Source organism: Seriola lalandi, unplaced genomic scaffold (genome assembly GCF_002814215.2).
Source record: "Seriola lalandi dorsalis isolate HSWRI2012SDOR001 ecotype SW California unplaced genomic scaffold, Sedor1 jcf7180002054464, whole genome shotgun sequence".
Lineage (NCBI taxonomy): Eukaryota > Metazoa > Chordata > Actinopteri > Carangiformes > Carangidae > Seriola > Seriola lalandi.
In genome coordinates this window covers 325,679-345,990 of record NW_019525017.1, presented here as the reverse complement: position 1 = coordinate 345,990, position 20,312 = coordinate 325,679, and the positions used below count along the sequence as shown (strand labels likewise).

Below are 20,312 nucleotides of genomic sequence, written 5' to 3'. Positions count from 1 at the left end.
CTGCACTTTAGTAAGGTAACTATTGGAAGAGGATGTTTGATTTGAGCCAGTGAGATCTCCAGATGTAGCAGTGCAAACATGTGGCAGCGAGCCTGGGGATTACTCTTCACAGTGCTCTAAATGCGGGTATGTGTTCTGTACAGTAAAATGGTAAGCCAAGGGATGGGGAGGCTGGAATATCCACTCGCAATGGAAGTCGTTGGTAGATTGACGATTGACTGCGAGGACAGCTACGCTGAGGGGATTAGTGAAGTGCCGGATGCACTACAATCTCTTCAGTCTAATGGATCAACGCAACCACCACTGCCATGCCTCATCAGTTCCAGTTCCAAGTCTAGTAAACAATTATTTTCCCCACTCAACAAAGAAAAGCCTTAAATTGTTCAGTATGTTTGAAACTGTTAACAGGGGAGCAGCAGTATAAGAAATGCACCTTCTCCATGCATCTTCAGTCAGAGACATAAAGCAACAGATGTGTTGTCAGCATTCTAATATCGGGAGGAGGGGTAGGGGGGATTAAATCACAACACTGCTCTAGTGATTTGCCAGCGCTTTAGATTTGATGGAAAGGGTTGCAGAGAGCCAGTCAGAGTTAACAGCACACTGAAGAGACGATGGGTGCATGAGGGCTCCAACAGGACAAAAGGGAAGCAACAAGAAACACACTTTGTTCTACAACTAAAAGTTGCCCCAACAGCTCTTTGGGTATTGAAGAAATTAAAGGGACATATCAACAGGTAAGATAAATATGCATATGCAAACATTTGTGTTTTGATCAAGCGCAAGAGCCATACATTGAGAATCAATAAGAAAAAGCTAGACTTTTTTAATAACTGTTTTAATGATAAAATCCCATTTTGGTTTTGAGTGGTTGACCTCTTGACCAGTTGTTTTGATGTGAATGATTTTTCCTACTGTCCTGTGAATCTGAACATAACCATCACCCCCGAAGAAGCAGCTGATAAGAGTTACCTATATGTAAATAGATGCCAGTAATGATTTTATTTTGTTCACCATCAAGACAATTACTATGGCCTTTACTCTATTTCTGATTCCAGTCAAAAACGTTACTTGTGACTTACATATTACATGTACAGTATATTCTGAAAATTATTTAAATAAAAATGTGGGGATAAATATCCATGGAGTGTTGGCCTCAGTGTTAGCCATATTATACTGGGCTTCCTTTAAAATGCCATAATAAGGAGTAGTCATTCCAGAAAACTCCCCATGGTAGTAAAGAGGGACTCAAATAGTGGCTGTGGGAGAGGGGACAAACCCCTATTTATTCAAGCTTCGAGGATCTGGGATTGTGGATTAATATTGTAGTACTGGCCACCAGAGTTTAATCCAGTTACATGCATCGACAGTGACGAGAGAAAAATGGGATGGGACAAACGTGGGAGTGAAAGCGTGGGTTATGGGGTGGGGGAGATGACAGAGAGAATGAGAGTAACAGAGGGATTATTGTCAGCCATGTTGAGCATCTGGCTTAGAGATGTCCTTTGCTCTCGTACTGTACTGCAATGCATGGACATAGGGATTACACAGGATACATATGAAGTTGTGTTATCTCTCACTGTAGGGGCCAACTTGACAGAGAGCATAACAGACTAACACAACCTGAATAACTGCACTGATTCTGCTGTTTGGATAGCTGACATGAGGTTGGTCAGTGCTGGGGTCCGGGCCCGGAGGGCTGCAGAGCCGTCTGAACCAGAGCCCGAGGAAGCAACGGAGCCCGTTCATCATGAACACTCCCATTCAGAACACCATGAGCACTCCCATACAGAACATCACCCTGGGCACGACTACAACCATATGAAGAACAAGTTCATGAATGAACTCAGTCATCTGCCAAGTAAGCAACTTCTAGAAAACAAAACTTTACTTGTTGAAATGAAGTGTGTATCTTTGGTTAATTTTAGGAGGAAATCCAGCCCTATACAGACTTCACATCATGATATATAAATATTATTTAACATTTATGTTGATCAGTTCAGACAAGCTTTTTCTTATGAACATTAAGTCATTCTTAAAGGTTCAAGATGTTGTAGATATGAGCCGAAAATTCCTACACTGAGCTACTGACAGTGTGTTTTTGAGGTTTGAATCTAAGTAGAAAATTGCAATAAGAATTGTTTTCCCTTCAAACTTTAACAACTACTGCTGAGGTGCCTTGAGTAAAGCACTTAATGACAAACTGTTTCAGTCCTGTTGGTGGCTCCGGTTGAACGGGGCCACTCCCAGCTGGGAGTGTGTTATTATCTGATTGTGGTGGGGGGTGTTGCTGACAACACACATGCAGGCTCAGCAAACTGTCCCCAGATAAAGCAGTGAAGAAGTGTCATGTTTTACTGAAGTGATGTCATGCATTTTGCCCTTGGTTCTGCTTTGTAAAAGCAGTTAATGTTCAATGATATTGTTGGAACTGATGTAGATGATAGAGGTAAACTGACTTACCAAAGTGGATTTTTCCATGATGTAATCTCAAGATGTAAAGATTTAAATCCTCTTGAAAATCCTGATGTAAAAGACCATCAAGCTTTTACAAAGCCTTTGATAGAGAGGGTAGTGTTTCAAACTTAGCATGTCTAAATGAAGATCAGATTCAAATATGTTTTGAAATGATTTTTCCACATTATGTTACTATTATGAATGTAAATAACATCAGGTGATCAGACCTCCACTCCCTTCTGCCTTTAATAAGCGTTGAGTGAATACACCTATTTTATTTTGCAGTTCCCATGTGGGCAGTAGGAGCCATTGTTGTGGTGGTCCTGGTATTGGTGGCATGCTTCATCTTCTGTATTTTCAAAAAATGCTTTGGGAAAACGAAAAAGCCAAAGAAAGTAAGGGAAAGGAAAGCAGGACGCCGCAGAAAAGCAAAGGAAGGTGAAGGAGAGGCTGGAGAGAAGGTATTTGATTAATCCATTATTCCATGATCTTACCTGATACAGATCTTGATGATGATTATCCAGCGCACTGATGTTTTTTTTTTTCATCTTGTAGGAGGGGGAGGTGAAGAAGGAAGGGGAGGAAGAGGAGAAAGAACAGGAAAAGTTGGGTAAGCTGGAGTTCTCCTTGGACTACAACTTCACAGATTCCCAGGTAGGTGCTGTGTGGAAACAAAATCATTCATATTAATGATTGGAAGACTATCTACAACTATCAGAAATAAATTCCTACATAATTTTCATGACCATTTAAACCTTTGCCTTACACTGGTCATTCTGACACCTATTTTCTTTCCTCCGAAGCTCATAGTGGGTATCCTTCAGGCTCAGGACCTTGCTGCTATGGACATGGGGGGAACCTCAGACCCCTATGTCAAAGTCTTTTTGTTGCCAGACAAAAAGAAGAAGTACGAGACCAAGGTTCAACGCAAGAATTTATGCCCTGTTTTCAACGAGACTTTCATCTTCAAGGTACGGTGCACCTGACACCGTAACTTCGTCGACTTGATGTTGTCTATGTTTTGTTTGTTCTTTCTCTTCTCTTTATGTCTCCGTCACAGCTTGTGTTGGTGTTCCAGGTTGTTGATGACATATCACTTTTTACCCCTCATGAGGCAGAAGTTTGGCCTATGTCTCTACTCCCCCTCGTCTTTAGTCTTTCATTCCCTGAATGGCGTCTGTCAAGGTATCCCTCCTCCTCCTGCAGTATGTTTTTAATTGTATCCCGTCACTATATGTTCTTTGTTATTGCCCGAATTTGTACGTTTTGTTACATGTAAACAAAATTGTCTACTGTCGTCCTTCGCCTATTGTTCATCCCAATGTTGTAATAACTTCTTTTTTCTAGATCCCGTATGCAGAGTTGGGCGGAAAGACTTTGGTGCTGCAAGTTTTTGACTTTGACCGTTTCTCCAAGCATGATATGATTGGTGAGATAAAGATTCCCATGAACAGTGTTGATTTGGGCCAGCCAATGCAACAATGGAGAGACTTGGAGAGTGGTGAGAAGGAAGAGGTATGATGTATTGTGTTTTCATTTCACCTTGTTCCAATCAATGCAAATTTGGAAGATTAAAGTTTGCCATGATAAAAAATATTCAAAATATATACTTTTTTTGGTATTTATTATAACTAAATAATATATTATATGCAGTTTTATAAAAGATGTCTGCAATTTCATTTGATGGGACATGATAGTAATCCATAATATTTCCTTTCAGCAAGAAAAACTGGGTGATATTTGCATTTCTTTACGGTATGTACCCACTGCTGGGAAACTGACAGTGAACATCATGGAGGCAAAGAATCTGAAGAAAATGGATGTTGGTGGCTTGTCAGGTAATCTCGGCTCTATCTCAGATGTTTGTTTCTATTTCTCATTAAAAATGGACTTCTTCAGCAAAGATCAGTGACATGAAGAAGTTAAATTGCCCCACAAAACACAACTATAACACCTTCTTTTCCATTTCTGCAAGATCCATATGTGAAGATTGTTCTACAGCAAAATGGAAAACGCATCAAGAAGAAAAAGACGACAGTCAAGAAAAACACGCTCAATCCCTACTTTAATGAAAGTTTTAGCTTTGATGTCCCCTTTGAGCAGATACAGGTAGGCTGTGTCATCACATCAATTATCAGTTTGAAATGTAACAGACAGTAAGTGTTGATGTAGGGAATAAATTTAATATTTGACTACACATTTTTCTTTTTTGTTGCAGAAAGTACAGGTCGTCATCACAGTGTTTGACTATGATAAACTTGGGAGCAATGACCCCATTGGAAAGACCTTCATGGGTTACGGAGCTACAGGAGTCGGCCTGAGACACTGGTCAGACATGCTGGCCAATCCCAGACGTCCAGTAGCCCAGTGGCACACTCTTCTGCCAGAAGAGGAAGTTGATGCAGCAGTCAAAGCAAAACCTCGCTAGAGTCACTCCTGCCTTGTTTCAGGAAACATACTGCTGATATGTTTCTTTGTGTTAACCCTTATGTTTTCTCAATTTGCATGTTCAGTTTTCCATACATTCTGTTTCTTTTGAGGTACTTTATATGTTTATACGTGTGCGGGTGTGATGTATTGATATGTTTTTTGACATTTGATTGTTATTAGCCCTTCTCTACCCTATATACCTGTTACACCTGTAAACCAATATGATTTGTATACATGGGAAACACAAAAATGTAAAGGTGCAACTTTTGCGTATGCTCTTGCATGGGCTTAGAAATATTTTGCGGTATAAAGGAAGGTTTTCAAGGTTATTCTGTTTTCTTCTGAGAAGTTGGTTGACCCAGAAGACATGACAGAGCTTCTACATCTCATGTTATGTACGCTGGACCTTTTTGCTCATTTTGCAGCACTGTTGTGCACCAGAGTCCTGGAAAATGCTTGTTGTAATTCTCTGGATCTTTTCAAATGAAAATAAACTTACAATGGCCAGTTTCAATTAATTCTCTTGCTATCTTACCTTTAATGAAATTAATATTAAAAGGTATTTAGAATTAGCTTATATTCCTACTGATTTGCTGTAGGAAGCGATGAAAAGAAATTGTAAGCGTTTTACAAATTACTATAGAAGACTACTAGAGAGGTGTAAGATATTATTACAGTGTTACAATATATAATATACTGGTCTGTAAAGTGAAACATATAGACTACTACTATCAAATCCAACCATATCACCGGTAGACGTCGTCTTTCTCCCTGTTTGAAAACTGTTGTTGCCTAGCAACAGAATCCAAACTTTAGGTTCAGACGGTTTCCTGCAAACTTTACTCAGTCAAAATACAGCCTGTGAGGTGAGTTTTCCTCCTTTATGCCAAGCTTGATAGTATCTGGTTGCAGCATATTTTTTGGTTTTATCATCAAATTGATGTTAGAGACGTGTTCGTCCACCTGGAAAACAGCTACATTTATAAGCTAGTTAACATGTCGTTTTGTAGCGTTAGCCAGCGTTTGTTAACGTTCGTGCTAAGCTAAACTATCTCCCACGGACACTGAGCCAGCAGACACCCTGTTAAAATATAAACCTTATGATGTAAAGTACTTACAGTCAAGTGTACAGCTTCGTTACTCTCTTTCGGTCACATTATAGGATGAGTGCTGGACGAGCATCTGAGGGACCTGGCTGCATCTCCTGGTGGGGCTTCAGTCCTGCGCTCGACTTGCTGAGAACGGGTGAGAGCCTGTAGAGCAACAGGAGCTGAAATGATTCATTGATCAATCTATTAGTCGCTTGAAAAAAAAAAATCACAATTTTTCTGACATTTTACGTTTTAGACAATCGGTCAGTAAGAAAATAAGAGGAAAGAAAGTTATTGACAGACACATTGATAGTGAAAATAATCGGTGGTTGCAGCCTTACAGCACTGCTAGGATGCCTAGAACAAGGTTTGCTTGTTTTTTGCATTAATTACTTGACACTGAGAAAAAGTGGAAGCAGTTAGATAAAACACAATTTGTGATTGCTGTAATAATAGCGACCCAAATGATATGTAGTAAACCTGGGGCTTTTGCAGACCCTTGGAATCTGGGGCCCCTGTGCAGTTGACTGTATTGCCTGTATGATAATCCAACCTTGAGAGCAGTCATGGGTTTATGCAGTGGTGGAAAGTAACAAAGTATATTTTCTCATTTTCAGAAATATTGTAACTTTACTTTTATTGGACAGCAGTACTTACTCTTTGGATTAAGTTTTACATACAAAAACATATGAGCTGCTTATAAAATATAATGCATTGTTATAGATTAAATTGTCCAATGGTAGACTGTATGACGAAGTTAAAGTTTGCTTCATCTTTTATGACCCAATAATATAATAATTTAACACAACAGAAAACAAGATTTACAACTTTTCATAATCAGTACTACTGAGTGTTGAGATTCAGTACCGGACCTTAGTTTGTCGTATGGCATGTGGGATCTGCTGTATGCTCTGTCTCTGTCCAGGCCCTGTGAGACATGAAGAGGAGGTCAATGTTTTACTGGTTGGAAGTGGAGATCCCCGTCATATTTTGAAGACCATTGCTGGTTTGCAGAATGGAGAAGGCCTTCATGTGAGATTCTGGCTGTTAAAAGTCTTGTTAATCCTGCATATTGTTATACTCCACTGTGATCTGCTGACTTCTCCTCGCTGCTCCACGACAGGTGTGGGTGATAGAAAACAGCATGGAAGTGGTGGCTAGACAACTGCTTCTCCTCTACCTGGCACTGATGCCCCAGGAAAGCATGGGACTCAATGGTGAGTGGGACAATGTTAAATTGTTGACTTTAAATGAAAGATGTGTCCTAAACCCACAGGCTGTCTTATGCTTGCACAGAGAAGACAGAGGTTTACCTTGAGGTGTTTGGGAACAGTGAGATCCGCAGTCAAACAGAGGAAATACTGAGACGTGCAGCATCACAGCTCTCTCTGTGTGTTACTGAAACAATGGAGACAGCAACACACCCTTGTCTGAACACAACTCTTCTCAAGGTACAGCAAGCATGTCCTTCTGTGTTTTTGCAAGACCTTATGATTGTACATTTTCTGAAATCTGTCACTGAGGCCTTTTCAATCAGATGCATGTGAAACTAGTCTTGGTATATGCTCCATAATGGATAAAATGCTGCTGTATAAGCGCTCGACAAATTTAATTAAAGTCTACTGATTTCATACTCTTTGAATATTTCTATTCAAGTTCAAGGAGCGAGATGAGCTGGACAGAATATTCAAATTGTGGATCAGGCCTCAGTTTTCATCATCTTCATCTGAGTCTTCTGGTCCTATTCTCATGTCCAAAGCCTGGGATTATCGGGTCAGGCAGCACCTTGGGACGCGCTACGACTCCAAGAAAGGCTGCTTCGATTGGGACCTTACAATGAAACTACACGAGAAAGGGGTATTTGAACATTTTTTTTGTACTTTCTCTGTTTGTCTATTAAGATGTGCTGCCAAAATTATAATTTTTCAGTAATTCAGAGTCTTATAGAGTATGTTACGGTATGGTAGCTCATTCTTTACTAATTCTGTGTCTGCAGTGTGGTGTCATCAACAAACAACAATATGTGCAGTGGAGAGAACGGGGTTTGGCATTCGAAATGAGGGAAGGTGCCTACCAAATAACCAATGCAAGTTTGCTGTCATTAAGAGTGTTCAGTCAGGTGAGGGCTAGTTTGTTTTTTGGATGCTACACAATGCAGCAATAAGGTGATACCATTAAGAAATTTAACTTTGTGTATGTGTTGATAGAGAGGAAACAAAGTGGCTGTGAGGGGTTACTGGGGAGACATAGTATCCAGTCCTTACCTCTCGTTTGGCATTGAAACTGATGACAAGAGCCTACTGAAGAAACAGAATGGGCAACATATCAAGGTAAAATATACAGCTGCAATGGCATGGATTATATGTTTTGTGACATTATATGAATGTTTGTTTTTTGTCCTCCCTCCTTTTCCTCACACCCACAGACAGCCCAGGATATCTCCTTTGCAAATGTGCAGGCATTGTTCCAGTCCCTGTCCAGTAGACGGGGCTGCACCTCTACTTCTGAGCCAGACACAGAGGGAGAGGAGCCATTATCACAGACTGACCAAAAATCCGTCACTATTAATGGTAAATGGCTATTAAAACCAGCAGGCCAGTAGCTTTAGATAATTGGCAATATAGTGCACCTTAGGACCAAAGTAGCACTATGACAAAAGTAGTGAAAAGGGTCTGACTGAGGTGAAAGGTTGTCTTTGTTTATATTGTATAATTTGTGGTCTCAGAGGATTTTAATGTACGTGTTTAGGTAGAAGTGCAAATGGGAATAGGATGTTAAAGTTCTTCATTGTATGGTAGACCACTTCCCATCGTGGTGAAGCCTGTTTTAATGCTCAGCACACAGAAAGCAGAATCTGTGTATGAAACTTGATGGTTTTAGTACTGAATTTTCTCAAATCCTCTTCAGACTTGATGCACCTGAATGGGATCTCTGTGACCTTCCTGCCTCTGGACTCACTTTACAAACTGCCAGAAAAACAGAAATATTCCCAATTCTTCAACACCATTTACTTCTCTACCAGGTGAGAGCTTTTATTACCCTAACTACTAAAAACATCATTTTATTTTTATTTGTATATAATATTTATATTTTCTTTGCACCATTCAGTCACCTCGACTGCAGACTACTGATATGACTGCTGACCGTGTTTCATTTCTGTGTTTCTGTCTCTCTCTCGGTCTGTGCTGTAAAGCTGTGTGCACCAGTTGGGCCCGACGATGAGACAGATTGCAGCACCAGACGCTGTGGTTGTCATGGAGTTGGCAAAGTGAGGGTTTTTATAGTAACAGGGCTTGTTACCATGGTGACATTACAGTCACCAAGAGTGCAGCGACTCTGCTATGTAATTTGCTTTTGTGTATCAGATATCTTGTGTACATATCCCAAATTTAAGTTCAATGATGAGGACTATTTTAGAGAGTAAATGATGGCTGTGAATGGCATCTTTGTGTCTAAGTTGCATTTGTGTATCACTGTATATCCCAGGTACATTTTGGATCTGAACAAAGAGCAAGAAGCAGGCTTTGCAAAGAAAGTGGTGAGCATCGCTCTGGAGGCTGGATTTGAACCGTGGCATGAGGGGAAGAGTGATGACGTCCATGCTGTTTTCATACCACAGAAGAAGTAGACGTGCTTAATTTCAGCACAGCCGTTTACTCTGCTCCCGTTGTCAGTATCTTTACATTCACTTGATGCACCAGATTGTCAGTCAAAATGACATTGTTTCACAGCACAGACAATTTACAAGATCTTATGTAGACAGAATTCATTTGTCCTTCACAAGGAAGTTTACCTGCTAATGAGTTGCAACTGTGCAGTGCTAGCTATTCATTCTGATTTGGTTTTTAATTGTTCTACTTATCATTTGTGATAGAAGCTGTGTATTTTTCCATGTTTGAATTTTCAATAATAATAATGAATCAGATTTAATTTCCAATTTGGTTGACACTGATGCAAAATGTCCATTTTATTTATACATGCATTTTATTAATTACAGATTTAATTGCAAGTGGATTCAATAAATGTCACACAAACATCTATCTTATCGCTCTTGAATGACGGACACTGCAAATTGGCTGCAATCTCATCCTGAGACAAGTGAACTGTCTTCTTGTCTCTTTGTGCCTCCTGCGTGAGTTCACTTCCAGCGTCCTCCAACTTTCCCTTTACCATGGACTTTTTTGCTGCATTGAGACAAGAAAAAGGTGTAAATTATGAACAGTCACAGAAATGACAAGTGTGATTGACAGGATGAAAACAGAAGTTCTACTTCTCTTTTTGCCCTACTACCTAAATGTAAATATGTAAATATTTTAGACACGGCACAGTAAATACAGGGGAGAATGTCAAAAACTTTGTGCAAGTGTGTGTCTGTGTTCGTGCATTTCCTGTGCATGTGTAACTTTCCATCCATCTGTGGTACATTTACATAGTCTATGCAAAGTAATTTTCCACAATGCTTTGCTTTTTCTTTTCGTGGTGTGAGATGAGCAGATAGACTCACAATTTCTGCGCATGTTGGATTCTGTTGAGGAGAACATTTATCTGAAAAAAACATAATAATCATACACAGGTTCTGATGTCACAAACGATCCATTTTTAAAATCTCAGTTTTGTATATTCTCAGCTAAATGGCTCACCTCATACTTCTGCCTCTTCATCTTCTCAGTTAGGTCAAATTTCTCTGACTCCAGCTGGTAGATCCATTCCCACATGTCCTTGGCTCGCTCTCTGAAACACAACAGCATAAACAACTTGAGACGACAGAAACAAACGCCCTGTAAAATCTTAATTAAATTGACTAGCTACTGTTTTTTGCAGCAGCTTTAAATGATACGTGCCAGGCTTACCCAGCTGGCCTTCCTACAACATGGTGCTGGTTTAAAATGTAAAAAAACATTTATTTAAAATTAACCAAAATCTACTGGCAAAAAAAAAAAAAACCCTCAAAATGCACCAGTCTTTCATGAACCTACAACTGACCTCAGGCCATCCTCTCTCAGATTCTCAATAGCCAGTGCCTTGCGTCTCTCTGCCAGAGTCTTCTTCTTGATTTCCCTCGCAGTTTGCCTTTTCCCTCGCCTCTGCTCTGCCTGCAGGAAACAAAACACACCACCTTCAAGGATGATCACATGCAATTGGACTTTCATGTAGCGTACTCCTTTCAGAGGGCACCAAAAAAGTATATATTCTCCACATTCTTGCAGTATACACACAGTGACACATCTTCCCACAGATATATTATTCTGACCTTGGCCAGGAACCCTCCAAAGTGAGCGCCCATGTTAGAGAGCACTTTCTTCTTCTTGGCCTCATCATCTGCCCTCTTTTTCGCCTCTTCATCCTCTTTCCTCTGCCTTTCCTCCTGAGGAAGTCATCTTCAGCTGATTACTGCCGTTTCCTGTACTTAAATTGCTCTTTTATAGTGTGTAGGGTCAAAATATTGTGATCTGAGTTGATTACTGACGTGTGTGGATTAAAAAACAAAAGTCACAGTGTTAAACATTAATTACAGCAATCCGTGTCTGTCTGTCTCGCTCTTTTTCAGCCCTCACTCGCTGCTGCTCAGCTCTTTCTGCCCGTCGGCTCTCCTACAATGGAAAAAGATATCTCAGCCAGACACCCACATACAGCTCTTTAATCACTATTATTTTGAATAGTCACTGTATCCAGGCAAATCTCTTTCAGATAAACCAGTGGGGGAAAAGAAGGTGGGAAAACAGAAAGGCATTACAATCCTTTCTTTGAGTCCAATCAGCTCCTGTTCCTCTTTCTTCCTCTGCTCAAAGTGGACATCAATCAGAGTCTGCAGCTCCAGAAGATCTTTCTCCATCCTTTTCCTATGGATATCCTAACAGAGACCAGCGGATACACAGACAAATATTATTTAATAGTCTACAGTTTTTGTTCTGTAATTGTGTTCATTCTTGCATTAACAACAATCTTGAGAGAACCTACATCAAAGTCAACCCTCTCCCCCTCAGGGATTTTAGGGGCAGCAAGCTGTGTAACCAGTGACCTGTAAAATTACATGAAGTCATATCAACATAGATGTTTTTTTTTTTTTTAACTGATCAGGTTATTGGTTGTTTTGTTTGGTTTTTTTGCAATGCACTTTGTGGTAAAATATGTGTTTCCATGTATTCTTACTTGTATTTGGGGCGTTCTTCTTCAACACGACGGCCAAAACCGCAACGAAAAAGTGAACCAGTTCATGTTTTATAAACCACAGTTAGATGTTAAAACCCAACATGTAAAGGCTGTTTAACTCTAAAAGGCATAAACGCATTAAGAAAATTTGAGTTACATTCATTACAAAACTGTACAAATCTGTTCCCTTCAAAAGGGAAACAGTAAGCTCTTGTGTTTTACCACGCGACATAGTGGTCCCACAAACACATAACTAAATGCCACATGTAAACACTGGACGGATACTATGTAAATAAACATTTTTATCTTGGTTTTGATGAGGACGCCATTGTAGCGTGTATGAGTAGGTTATTTTCCTATGGATAGGTCAATACAGTTCAGCGTGACAGTCTCACCTCCCTCTCCCTGCTCCTCATCTTCCTCTGGAGAAACAAAGAGTGGCAGAGTGACTGAGTGGAGGGAAGCGATGAAACTGCTAGATGTATTAAATGAAAGAATGAATGTCCTTACCCTCCTGATGCACTCTAAATGAAAAAGAATTGAAAAGATACATCAGACACGCTATGAAGCAGAAGCTCATGTATTATAGCTGTAGAAATGTTTATGAATGAGAAATAAGTAAACTGGCAGGACTGGACTGACTCACCCATGATCTTCTAAATCAGACATGGTGATACTAGAGAGAAAGAAGAAGGTAACAGCTGTTTAAATTAGTAGAATACTTCTTAAATATACAATGCATAAAATTGTCTCCTGACATAAAATTGGCAGCTATAGTTTGTCTGATAGTAGCTTCTTTCTGCAAGTTTACATAAATAGCAGGATTTCAGCTGCATACATAGATCAAGTACAGGGTTTTTTTTTAACAACTTTAAAGATAGATTATGTCAATTTTGAAAGAGTAAAAAACAAAATCTTCCACTTATAAATGAAACGTTTAATTCACAAGCAATAAATCGAAATGTTACTCCAGTCATTACACTGAGGAGCTTTGCAGCTACAGCCTCTTTTGGTCTGGTAAGACCTGTGACTTATGGTAGCGAACGTTACGGTAACTTTATGTAGAAATTGCTGTGTAACTGTCATGGTTATGTTTCTTTTCCATTTGTGCCACTGTTACACAACATTTTAGCTCAGTCAGGTCGACTAATGATGATGTGTTTAAAGAATCTGACTCGAAAATATTGGGAAATAAATAGAAATTCAACATCCTGTCATTGCCACTTGTCACTTATGGCCACAGCGGTCGCTGTTTTAGCAAAACTTAACACAGTTTCACTTTAAACATAAATATAAACTAATAAAAATCTAAAAATCATATTTGGTTACACACATATGAAAATCTGAATTCCTGGAACGGCGATCCTTGAATTGAATTTTAAAACTAGACCTTCTAATTGAATAATATCTAACTCTTTAATTGCGTTTTTATAGCCATTTAAAAATACATATAAAAATTGTGACCAAAATTCATGACTTGGTGTGAAGCGGCCACTGGAGATGTACTACATGTCCAATGCAGGCCAGTGCTTTTGTTCAAAGAATAAGATTAAGGGAAAGGCCATTTGAAGCTAATGATCTAGGAATAGAAGAGGCCAGGGGGACTTTTGGCCAGAGCAGTGTCCTGTTACCCAGGATAAGAACGAGGCATCAGCTGGCCAATCCTTCTTGTTTAATTTGATTTACAAGACAGAATGTGGGATGGAGAGATTAAGCTGGTCGGCTGGCTGCTATTAACACCAGCCAAGTCCTCTATTATCATTTGATCTACTCAGTCTCCCGGAACTGAAGGGATATCTCAACGTGTGTGGAGCCCCATAAATATTTTAGCATTCCTAACCATTACTTGTATGAATGCAGCGTCAAAACCATCTGATGAGCTGCAGTTAAAATGAATAAACCGAACAATGGATTTCTGGCTATAGATACACCAGCAATAGATCAAATTTTAAAACACTATTTTCAATTCGACAAGTGGAAGGCCTTCCAGACCAAGACTGCATGTCTTGTCTTTGAGTGTATTAACACAGTAGACCAAGCACCGACACCGCCCGAGTGTCCCACAACCCCTCATTGTTCATTTTTAGCCAAGACCTCAGAGTATGAGCATGTGAATCTGAATAAACATGGGCACATGGACAAAAGGCAGATGAGGGATTGGGAGAGGAATTCATCACATTGCTTCACTGTTGAATGTTTCTGGCCAAACTGGCTGACAGAGTCACACTCAGCAGGACAGATGGACCGAGAGGCCAAGGTCACCAAGAATAACTTGTCCTAAGGGAGCATTCCCAAAGTCTGAGTTATGATACACCTTTCTCAGCACCTGTTGTGTTTTGATCAAGAAAAGCCCACTGAATTGATTGTAATTTAGTGGAAATCCCAAAGCGCTGAATAGGCTTTTGAAGGCATAATCTTTCTGTTTAGTGCCATGAAAACATGAATATATTGTATCTCTGACACTGAACAAAGAAAAAAGTATATTTTCTGTACTACTACTAAGAATAAGTGTTTAGACTAGAAAATTCAATATTTCATCATATGATTGACAATTGTGTTTTATAGCATCTTTAATTTAAACAGCTATGTATTTACTATTATTTAAATGTAAAATAAGTGATTTTTTGGGCCACTTAACGAGCAGCTGAAACATGCTGTGAACATAGCAATGACATATTAGCATATAACATGGCAAACTTGTTAGCAAGCAGCTGCTATTCACACATCCAGCGGCCACAGAGCAACGTTGGTATTCATCTGGAGTTGTTTTATCCGGCCACATATAGAATGTAAATTCTTCTTATATTTGTTTTTGTCTGTACCATAAAATATCTGGCTCTTTAGCTTCTAATTGCTAAATATGCCACTATTTTCACTAGCGACAGACATAAGCTACGTCTTCTAGATAGTCACATATGAGAACACTGCACATGAGGAAACACCCTGGGTAAGAAAACACAGAGAAAAGTCAAAACACTATACCTGCACAGGAAAAAAGAAAGATGTTCACTGAAGAAGAAGAAGAAGAAGAAGAAGAAGAAGAGTAACAACTAGAGAGGGGAGAGCTTTATATAAGTGGGGTGAGGTGAGCTTGAATAAAGTGTGTGTGTGTGTGTGTGTGTGTGTGGAGGGGGGGGGCATGATTTAGAAAAGAGGGACAGGGACTGTATGTGGATTATTGGTGGCTTTTTGCAGTATAAGATGAAGTCTGACAGGCGGGATAATGAGCGAAGGGTTCGTTGTTGACCTCACAGCTGAAATAAGAGACAAAAGGACAGGTGGCAGGAGAGAGGGACGAAAAAGAAAGAATGACGAATGGGGAAAAAACAGGACAATTTCTATCAGGAGAAAAAAGTGAAGCAAGGAGATCCTGTTTATGGTCTGGGATGGAAAGCTCTGAACATCCCTGGTGCCCGGGATCTACTTTACATACTGGGTAGCCCTGTTTTGTTTTGTTTTATTTGTCTTTGTTTGTTTCTTTTTATCATATAACACATGACGGATAACATAACAGGTATGTCACAATCCCATAACAATGAAACAAATATCTTGCAAATGTGTTCCTTGCAAGTCAAATGCAAAAGAATTTCCATAATAACAAATACAACTGCCCATTGAAACACAACATATATGAAGAGGGAGCGACAAAGAAAGAGTTCACTTTAGCCCTGAGGAGAAAACATCCGTGCGTCAGGTAAGAATTCAATTTGTTTTCATTTATTTGATAAAGCAGCTTATTTATTTTAAGCAGATGATATAATGAACTTTGGAATACATTAAAAATGTTCACCCTGAGACATATAAGCGGAGCGAATATGATACTCTTAATATCCTAAATAAATTCAACTTACAATAGCTGTTAAGCACTATATCTGTGTAGGAAAGTTGATTATAACAACTTGTATTAAATATTTATCCTTTTATATCTTAGACAAAATATGTTTATTCTGGGGATTTTGCTTCTGACTTCAGGTAGGTGTATTGACATAAAATGATTCAATAGTTATGCAAAATTCAAATACACACTCTTATATTAATAATACCTGTGTTATTTGGTTTATGATGGTTGTCCTTCAGGTTCTCTCATTTTGTGTTCACACATTCATTATGAGTATCACCTGATAAATGAGAAAAAGAGCTGGGAGGATGCCCAAGGGTACTGCAAAAAGAACTACACTGACCTCGCCACCATTGGCAGCCATGATGACATGAAGAGGCTGGTGGACATGACGAAAGCCACAGAAAAGACAACAGGGATCTGGATTGGTCTGAGAGATAGCAAGAGTTTGTCCTGGATGTGGTCTGTGGGAGAAACTAGGATGAGTCATGGGTTACTTGAAGACAACGTGGCCACTTCACTCGGTTCCACTCACAGATGTGGAGGCATGAAGCTTGATGGGACATTGGTTGGCATCGATTGTCTGACATCGCTTCTTTTTGTCTGTCAGGAACGTAAGTAAGAGGGATTTAATTTAACAATGAGTGCTCTTAGGGGACAGATGATTCAAAGTAACCACAGACTCTGATGTCTGTTCAGTCATTATAAATCTCCAGCCAGCAGTTAGTTAAAAGAACAATTTCACAAACTCTCAAACTATTTCGGCTGTTTCTTTGAACATGCAGGAGGTATGTGTGTGATAACTTTAAAAGGATACTCCGCAGCAGACTTTACACATGAAGATTAACTTACTGCATGATTTTACTCAGCCTGTGAAAACAGTTGTACAGTTGTACACAGTTGTACAACAGTTGTTGGCTCTGCAGGAGCTTTGTAAAGTCTGAAAAACTGAACCCCAATGAAGTCATCAGGGTCACTTCAGATTGGGAGAATGACACTTTTTAACCATGCTAGCGATGCGGTTGTATGGATGGCAATGTTGGTTTGATGGTAGAGCGGCGTGTCTAATACTTGTAACATCTAAATAATCTGACGGATGCATTGCTGAATTTGGAACAGATATTTATGTTGCCATGGGATAAACTTTGACAGCTTTGGTGACGCCCTGACTTTTCATATTGTCCCATCATTAAGTCAGTAATGCAACTGCCCAATACTGTGGCTTCTACAGCTAAATCCCAAAATCCAGATCCCAGCATGCTGACATGAAGAGAGCAAACATGGTGGATAAATGTCACTGTGAGCATGTTAACGTTTCCCTCCAAGCACCACTGTGCCTACATCTTGTGAACAGAAATCTTACAATATGGGGACATGGAGTTTAAGGATGTTTACAAAGGAGGGAGATTCTATCAAATTGCATTATGGGAACTATAGGAACTGCAGCATTGTTGGAGCTTGGTCCAAAGATATGTCCAAACTAGGGGCTAAAAGTCATAATACATTGCCCTCTGCTACTTTGGCTTTTTTTTTTTTCTTTCTTTTTTTTTGACTTTCCCAACTTTAGAAAAGTTCAATAATTAATCATTGGAGTATCTCATGAACAGTTAAGTATGTTTGCTGCAGTTTGAAAACTTCCATTCTTTCCAAACATTTTAACTTTTACATTTTAAAATATTCACAGACCAGTCCGGTAAGATGCATCCTGGTCCTGAAGCTAAGACATGGAGGCAAGCCCAAGAGTACTGTCGACAGAATGATATGGAATTGGCCAGTGCAAGGAGCCAGGCTGAAAAACAGGCATTACAGCAAATTCTTAATGATGAGACAAATTTCAATAAAACTGAAGAACATGCGTGGATAGGTTTGTTCAGAGATCAGTGGGAATGGTCGGACATGAGTAACAGTTCCTTCAGATACTGGGAAAAGAATGTGTCAAGTCACTCTAAGGGCTGTGCAACGTATAAGCCTTCCTCCAAGGCGTGGCAAATCAACAATTGTACTACCAAGCTTCCCTTCTTCTGCTATAATGGTAGGCATATATCTGTTACAGTCTGATTCTACAATGAACCATGTTAGTTATTACATTATTTGAAAAATGCCATCTTTAATATTTGATTAAAAAAAAATTGAGCATATATATATGTAATGCAATAATTTATTTCTATTTCTTTAACCACAGGAAAAAGTAAGATACTGAAGCAGACTGTGAGGTTGAAAATTAAGGCAAATTCACTCTTAAACTTGAGTGATGCTGCTGTGACTGACGCCATTTTGGACCAGGTAAGTTTCTGTATATTTTTTAATATCAAAGTTGAAGGTTTAGTTCGTCAGTAATTTTTTTTTTTTTTTTCATGCCTCCATAGCTCCAAAACAAGTATCAGGGGGGCAAGCTTCAGTGGAAGGTCCAGCCAGACGGGACGATTTTCAAGAAAAAGAAAAAAGAAGAAAATTAATGAAAGCTCCTGTTATAATGTAACATAAAGTTAAGCTTCCACTATGAAATTTATGACATTCCAATTATTCCTGAATGTCTACATGTGCATTTGAGCTGTAGTCATTAAAATAGTCACGCTAACAGTGTGTAAAATCATCAGAGATAAAACAAGAATCATTTGGGGGACTTTCACTCTATTACAACTGAAAAAAAGCTTGATATATTTAACAAATCCCATTTACATGGCTGCCTGTAAAATGCATTTGTGAAATAAGAATACTTACTCCTCCCATTTCTATATCTTGTAGTCAGCAGTGATGTTTATCTGACATTGTACATACACATATAATTCATGTTTTGAAAGGGTTAACTTTGATGTTGTTCATGCTGTCTTTAATGTTTAATGTTCACTTTTATTTCTCATCATGTATTAACAGTAGGTCTGCTGTTGTTAACGTACTGGTGGTGGTTTTGACAAGGAAGAAGAATGTGGGGAATAACAAGAGATTTGTTTGGTCCTGCTGCAATCTGCTGATTCTGATATTTTTTAAAGCTTTCCATTGTTATGAGTGCAATGCTAAATCGGTGGAGTACTCTTTTAAGACAGCAAACAACAAGAACACACTTGAGGTCTTTTTTCTTTAAGAATGAATTTATGTTCCCCTGTAATATTGCAATAAAAAAAAAGGCTTACAATAGCTGATCTGGATTGAAAACAATAAAATGTAAATCAATGGAGAATAGCAGGAATCTGCGTCACTGGTAACGTGCCACCGTGTGAATTAGATGGCTTGACTACAAAATGTCACTTAACATGTAACTCACATCTGACCTGCAGCACTGCTGGAGACTGGATAACTGCACATCATGTTCATAAATATAGCTTGCATTGTTATGGCGCTTGTTAAATAAAAAATAAAAAATACAAAACAGATTTATAGATGGCAGTGAAATAACCGGAGTTCATTACACAAGAGCTTTTAAATGGGCAAATGGGTTTGAAATGCCTACTGACCACAGAAAGCAAAACTGACCAACATTATCTGTATATACAGTTTGAATTTGCTCAAAAAACTAGAATAAAAGTTATTTCATGGGTGAGTTGTGACTGAGTGTAATACTAATCAAAGGGTAATGCCCACCTATGAATTTAAAGGAGCCATGTCATATCACTACATGTATAAACAGCCTGGCACTCTCAGCGGAGTATTACAATCATGTATGTAAAAAGCAGATTTCCTGTATACATAATGAGTAAACACTGAGAAGTCACAGACTTCCAAGATTTTAAAATTCCTGTTCTCACTGTGACGGCAATCTTGCACTCAGATGGAAACCGAGGTCACCTCAACAGTCCTGCATGTTTTCTCTCAATGCTAATGCTCCAAGACTCTTTATCACACACGTATATTGTACTTTCAAACAAAGCCAACAACAGACAATTAGTGGCACAAAAAGTGTGGCATACTTAATAGTGACAAAACATACTGCACTTGAATTTATGTTAAATTCCTCCCTGCAATAAGGTGATGTTAGGATTTCTATCCTAACTTTGAGTGGTGCAATTCACACTGGCCTTTTTATAAAAATCATGTCACAATAATTACTTTTTCATTTAGGGTTCATGGTTCTATTTTCACTGACGATTTGTTAAAACCCAACGAAAACCAATAACCATACTGCATTTGAATCACACTTCTTGATCTGTTACTCTATGGACCTTTTCTCTCTTCACACACCCATAACACAGCTAATATAAACACACAAATACAGATGCATATCAGTAAAAACATCCCCTCCATCATTCCATATCATCCGTATCATCTATAAAATTCTCCCAAAGCACGTCATCATGTTGCATTGTTTCTTGCACACCTTTCCCTCAGCAATGCCCCCCACCCCCGCCCCC

At 39.1% G+C, this 20,312-nt stretch overlaps 4 protein-coding genes across 5 annotated transcripts; 3 read left to right on the top strand and 1 right to left on the bottom strand.

The window, feature by feature from the left end:
* The first annotated feature begins 552 nt into the window (after nt 1-552).
* syt5b (synaptotagmin Vb) lies at nt 553-5,401 on the top strand. 2 transcript variants are annotated; one of them, XM_023411207.2, is made up of 9 exons: nt 553-737; nt 1,658-1,861; nt 2,743-2,918; nt 3,013-3,111; nt 3,261-3,428; nt 3,805-3,972; nt 4,178-4,295; nt 4,433-4,566; nt 4,676-5,401. In XM_023411207.2, exons 2-9 carry the CDS (start codon nt 1,663-1,665, stop codon nt 4,883-4,885), a joined length of 1,272 nt encoding a protein of 423 aa, XP_023266975.1. In that variant the 5' UTR covers nt 553-737; nt 1,658-1,662; the 3' UTR covers nt 4,886-5,401. The 2 variants fall into 2 exon arrangements, with proteins under 2 accessions (XP_023266975.1, XP_023266976.1); XM_023411208.2 differs by having other exon boundaries at nt 1,586-1,861.
* A 649-nt stretch (nt 5,402-6,050) lies between these two features.
* Nucleotides 6,051-9,949, top strand: dnaaf3l (dynein axonemal assembly factor 3 like). Its single transcript, XM_023411214.2, has 11 exons — nt 6,051-6,132; nt 6,904-7,010; nt 7,102-7,195; nt 7,275-7,429; nt 7,635-7,835; nt 7,975-8,097; nt 8,186-8,308; nt 8,404-8,548; nt 8,886-9,000; nt 9,172-9,246; nt 9,465-9,949. The coding sequence occupies exons 1-11, from the start codon at nt 6,051-6,053 to the stop codon at nt 9,604-9,606; spliced, it is 1,362 nt and encodes a 453-aa protein (XP_023266982.1). The 3' UTR covers nt 9,607-9,949.
* Nucleotides 9,950-10,030: 81 nt separating this feature from the next.
* LOC111658636 (troponin T, slow skeletal muscle-like) lies at nt 10,031-15,234 on the bottom strand. The gene is made up of 13 exons (XM_023411215.2): nt 15,111-15,234; nt 12,775-12,804; nt 12,639-12,652; nt 12,524-12,550; nt 12,129-12,147; nt 11,937-11,997; nt 11,713-11,829; nt 11,492-11,569; nt 11,230-11,343; nt 10,962-11,071; nt 10,619-10,709; nt 10,483-10,523; nt 10,031-10,162 (listed from the first exon to the last, which is right to left on the bottom strand). Exons 2-13 carry the CDS (start codon nt 12,795-12,797, stop codon nt 10,117-10,119), a joined length of 741 nt encoding a protein of 246 aa, XP_023266983.1. The 5' UTR covers nt 12,798-12,804; nt 15,111-15,234; the 3' UTR covers nt 10,031-10,116.
* A 529-nt stretch (nt 15,235-15,763) lies between these two features.
* LOC111658632 (C-type mannose receptor 2-like) lies at nt 15,764-20,175 on the top strand. Its single transcript, XM_023411211.2, has 6 exons — nt 15,764-15,822; nt 16,060-16,100; nt 16,206-16,580; nt 17,651-17,998; nt 18,149-18,249; nt 18,333-20,175. Exons 2-6 carry the CDS (start codon nt 16,067-16,069, stop codon nt 18,420-18,422), a joined length of 948 nt encoding a protein of 315 aa, XP_023266979.1. The 5' UTR covers nt 15,764-15,822; nt 16,060-16,066; the 3' UTR covers nt 18,423-20,175.
* Nucleotides 20,176-20,312: the final 137 nt, after the last annotated feature.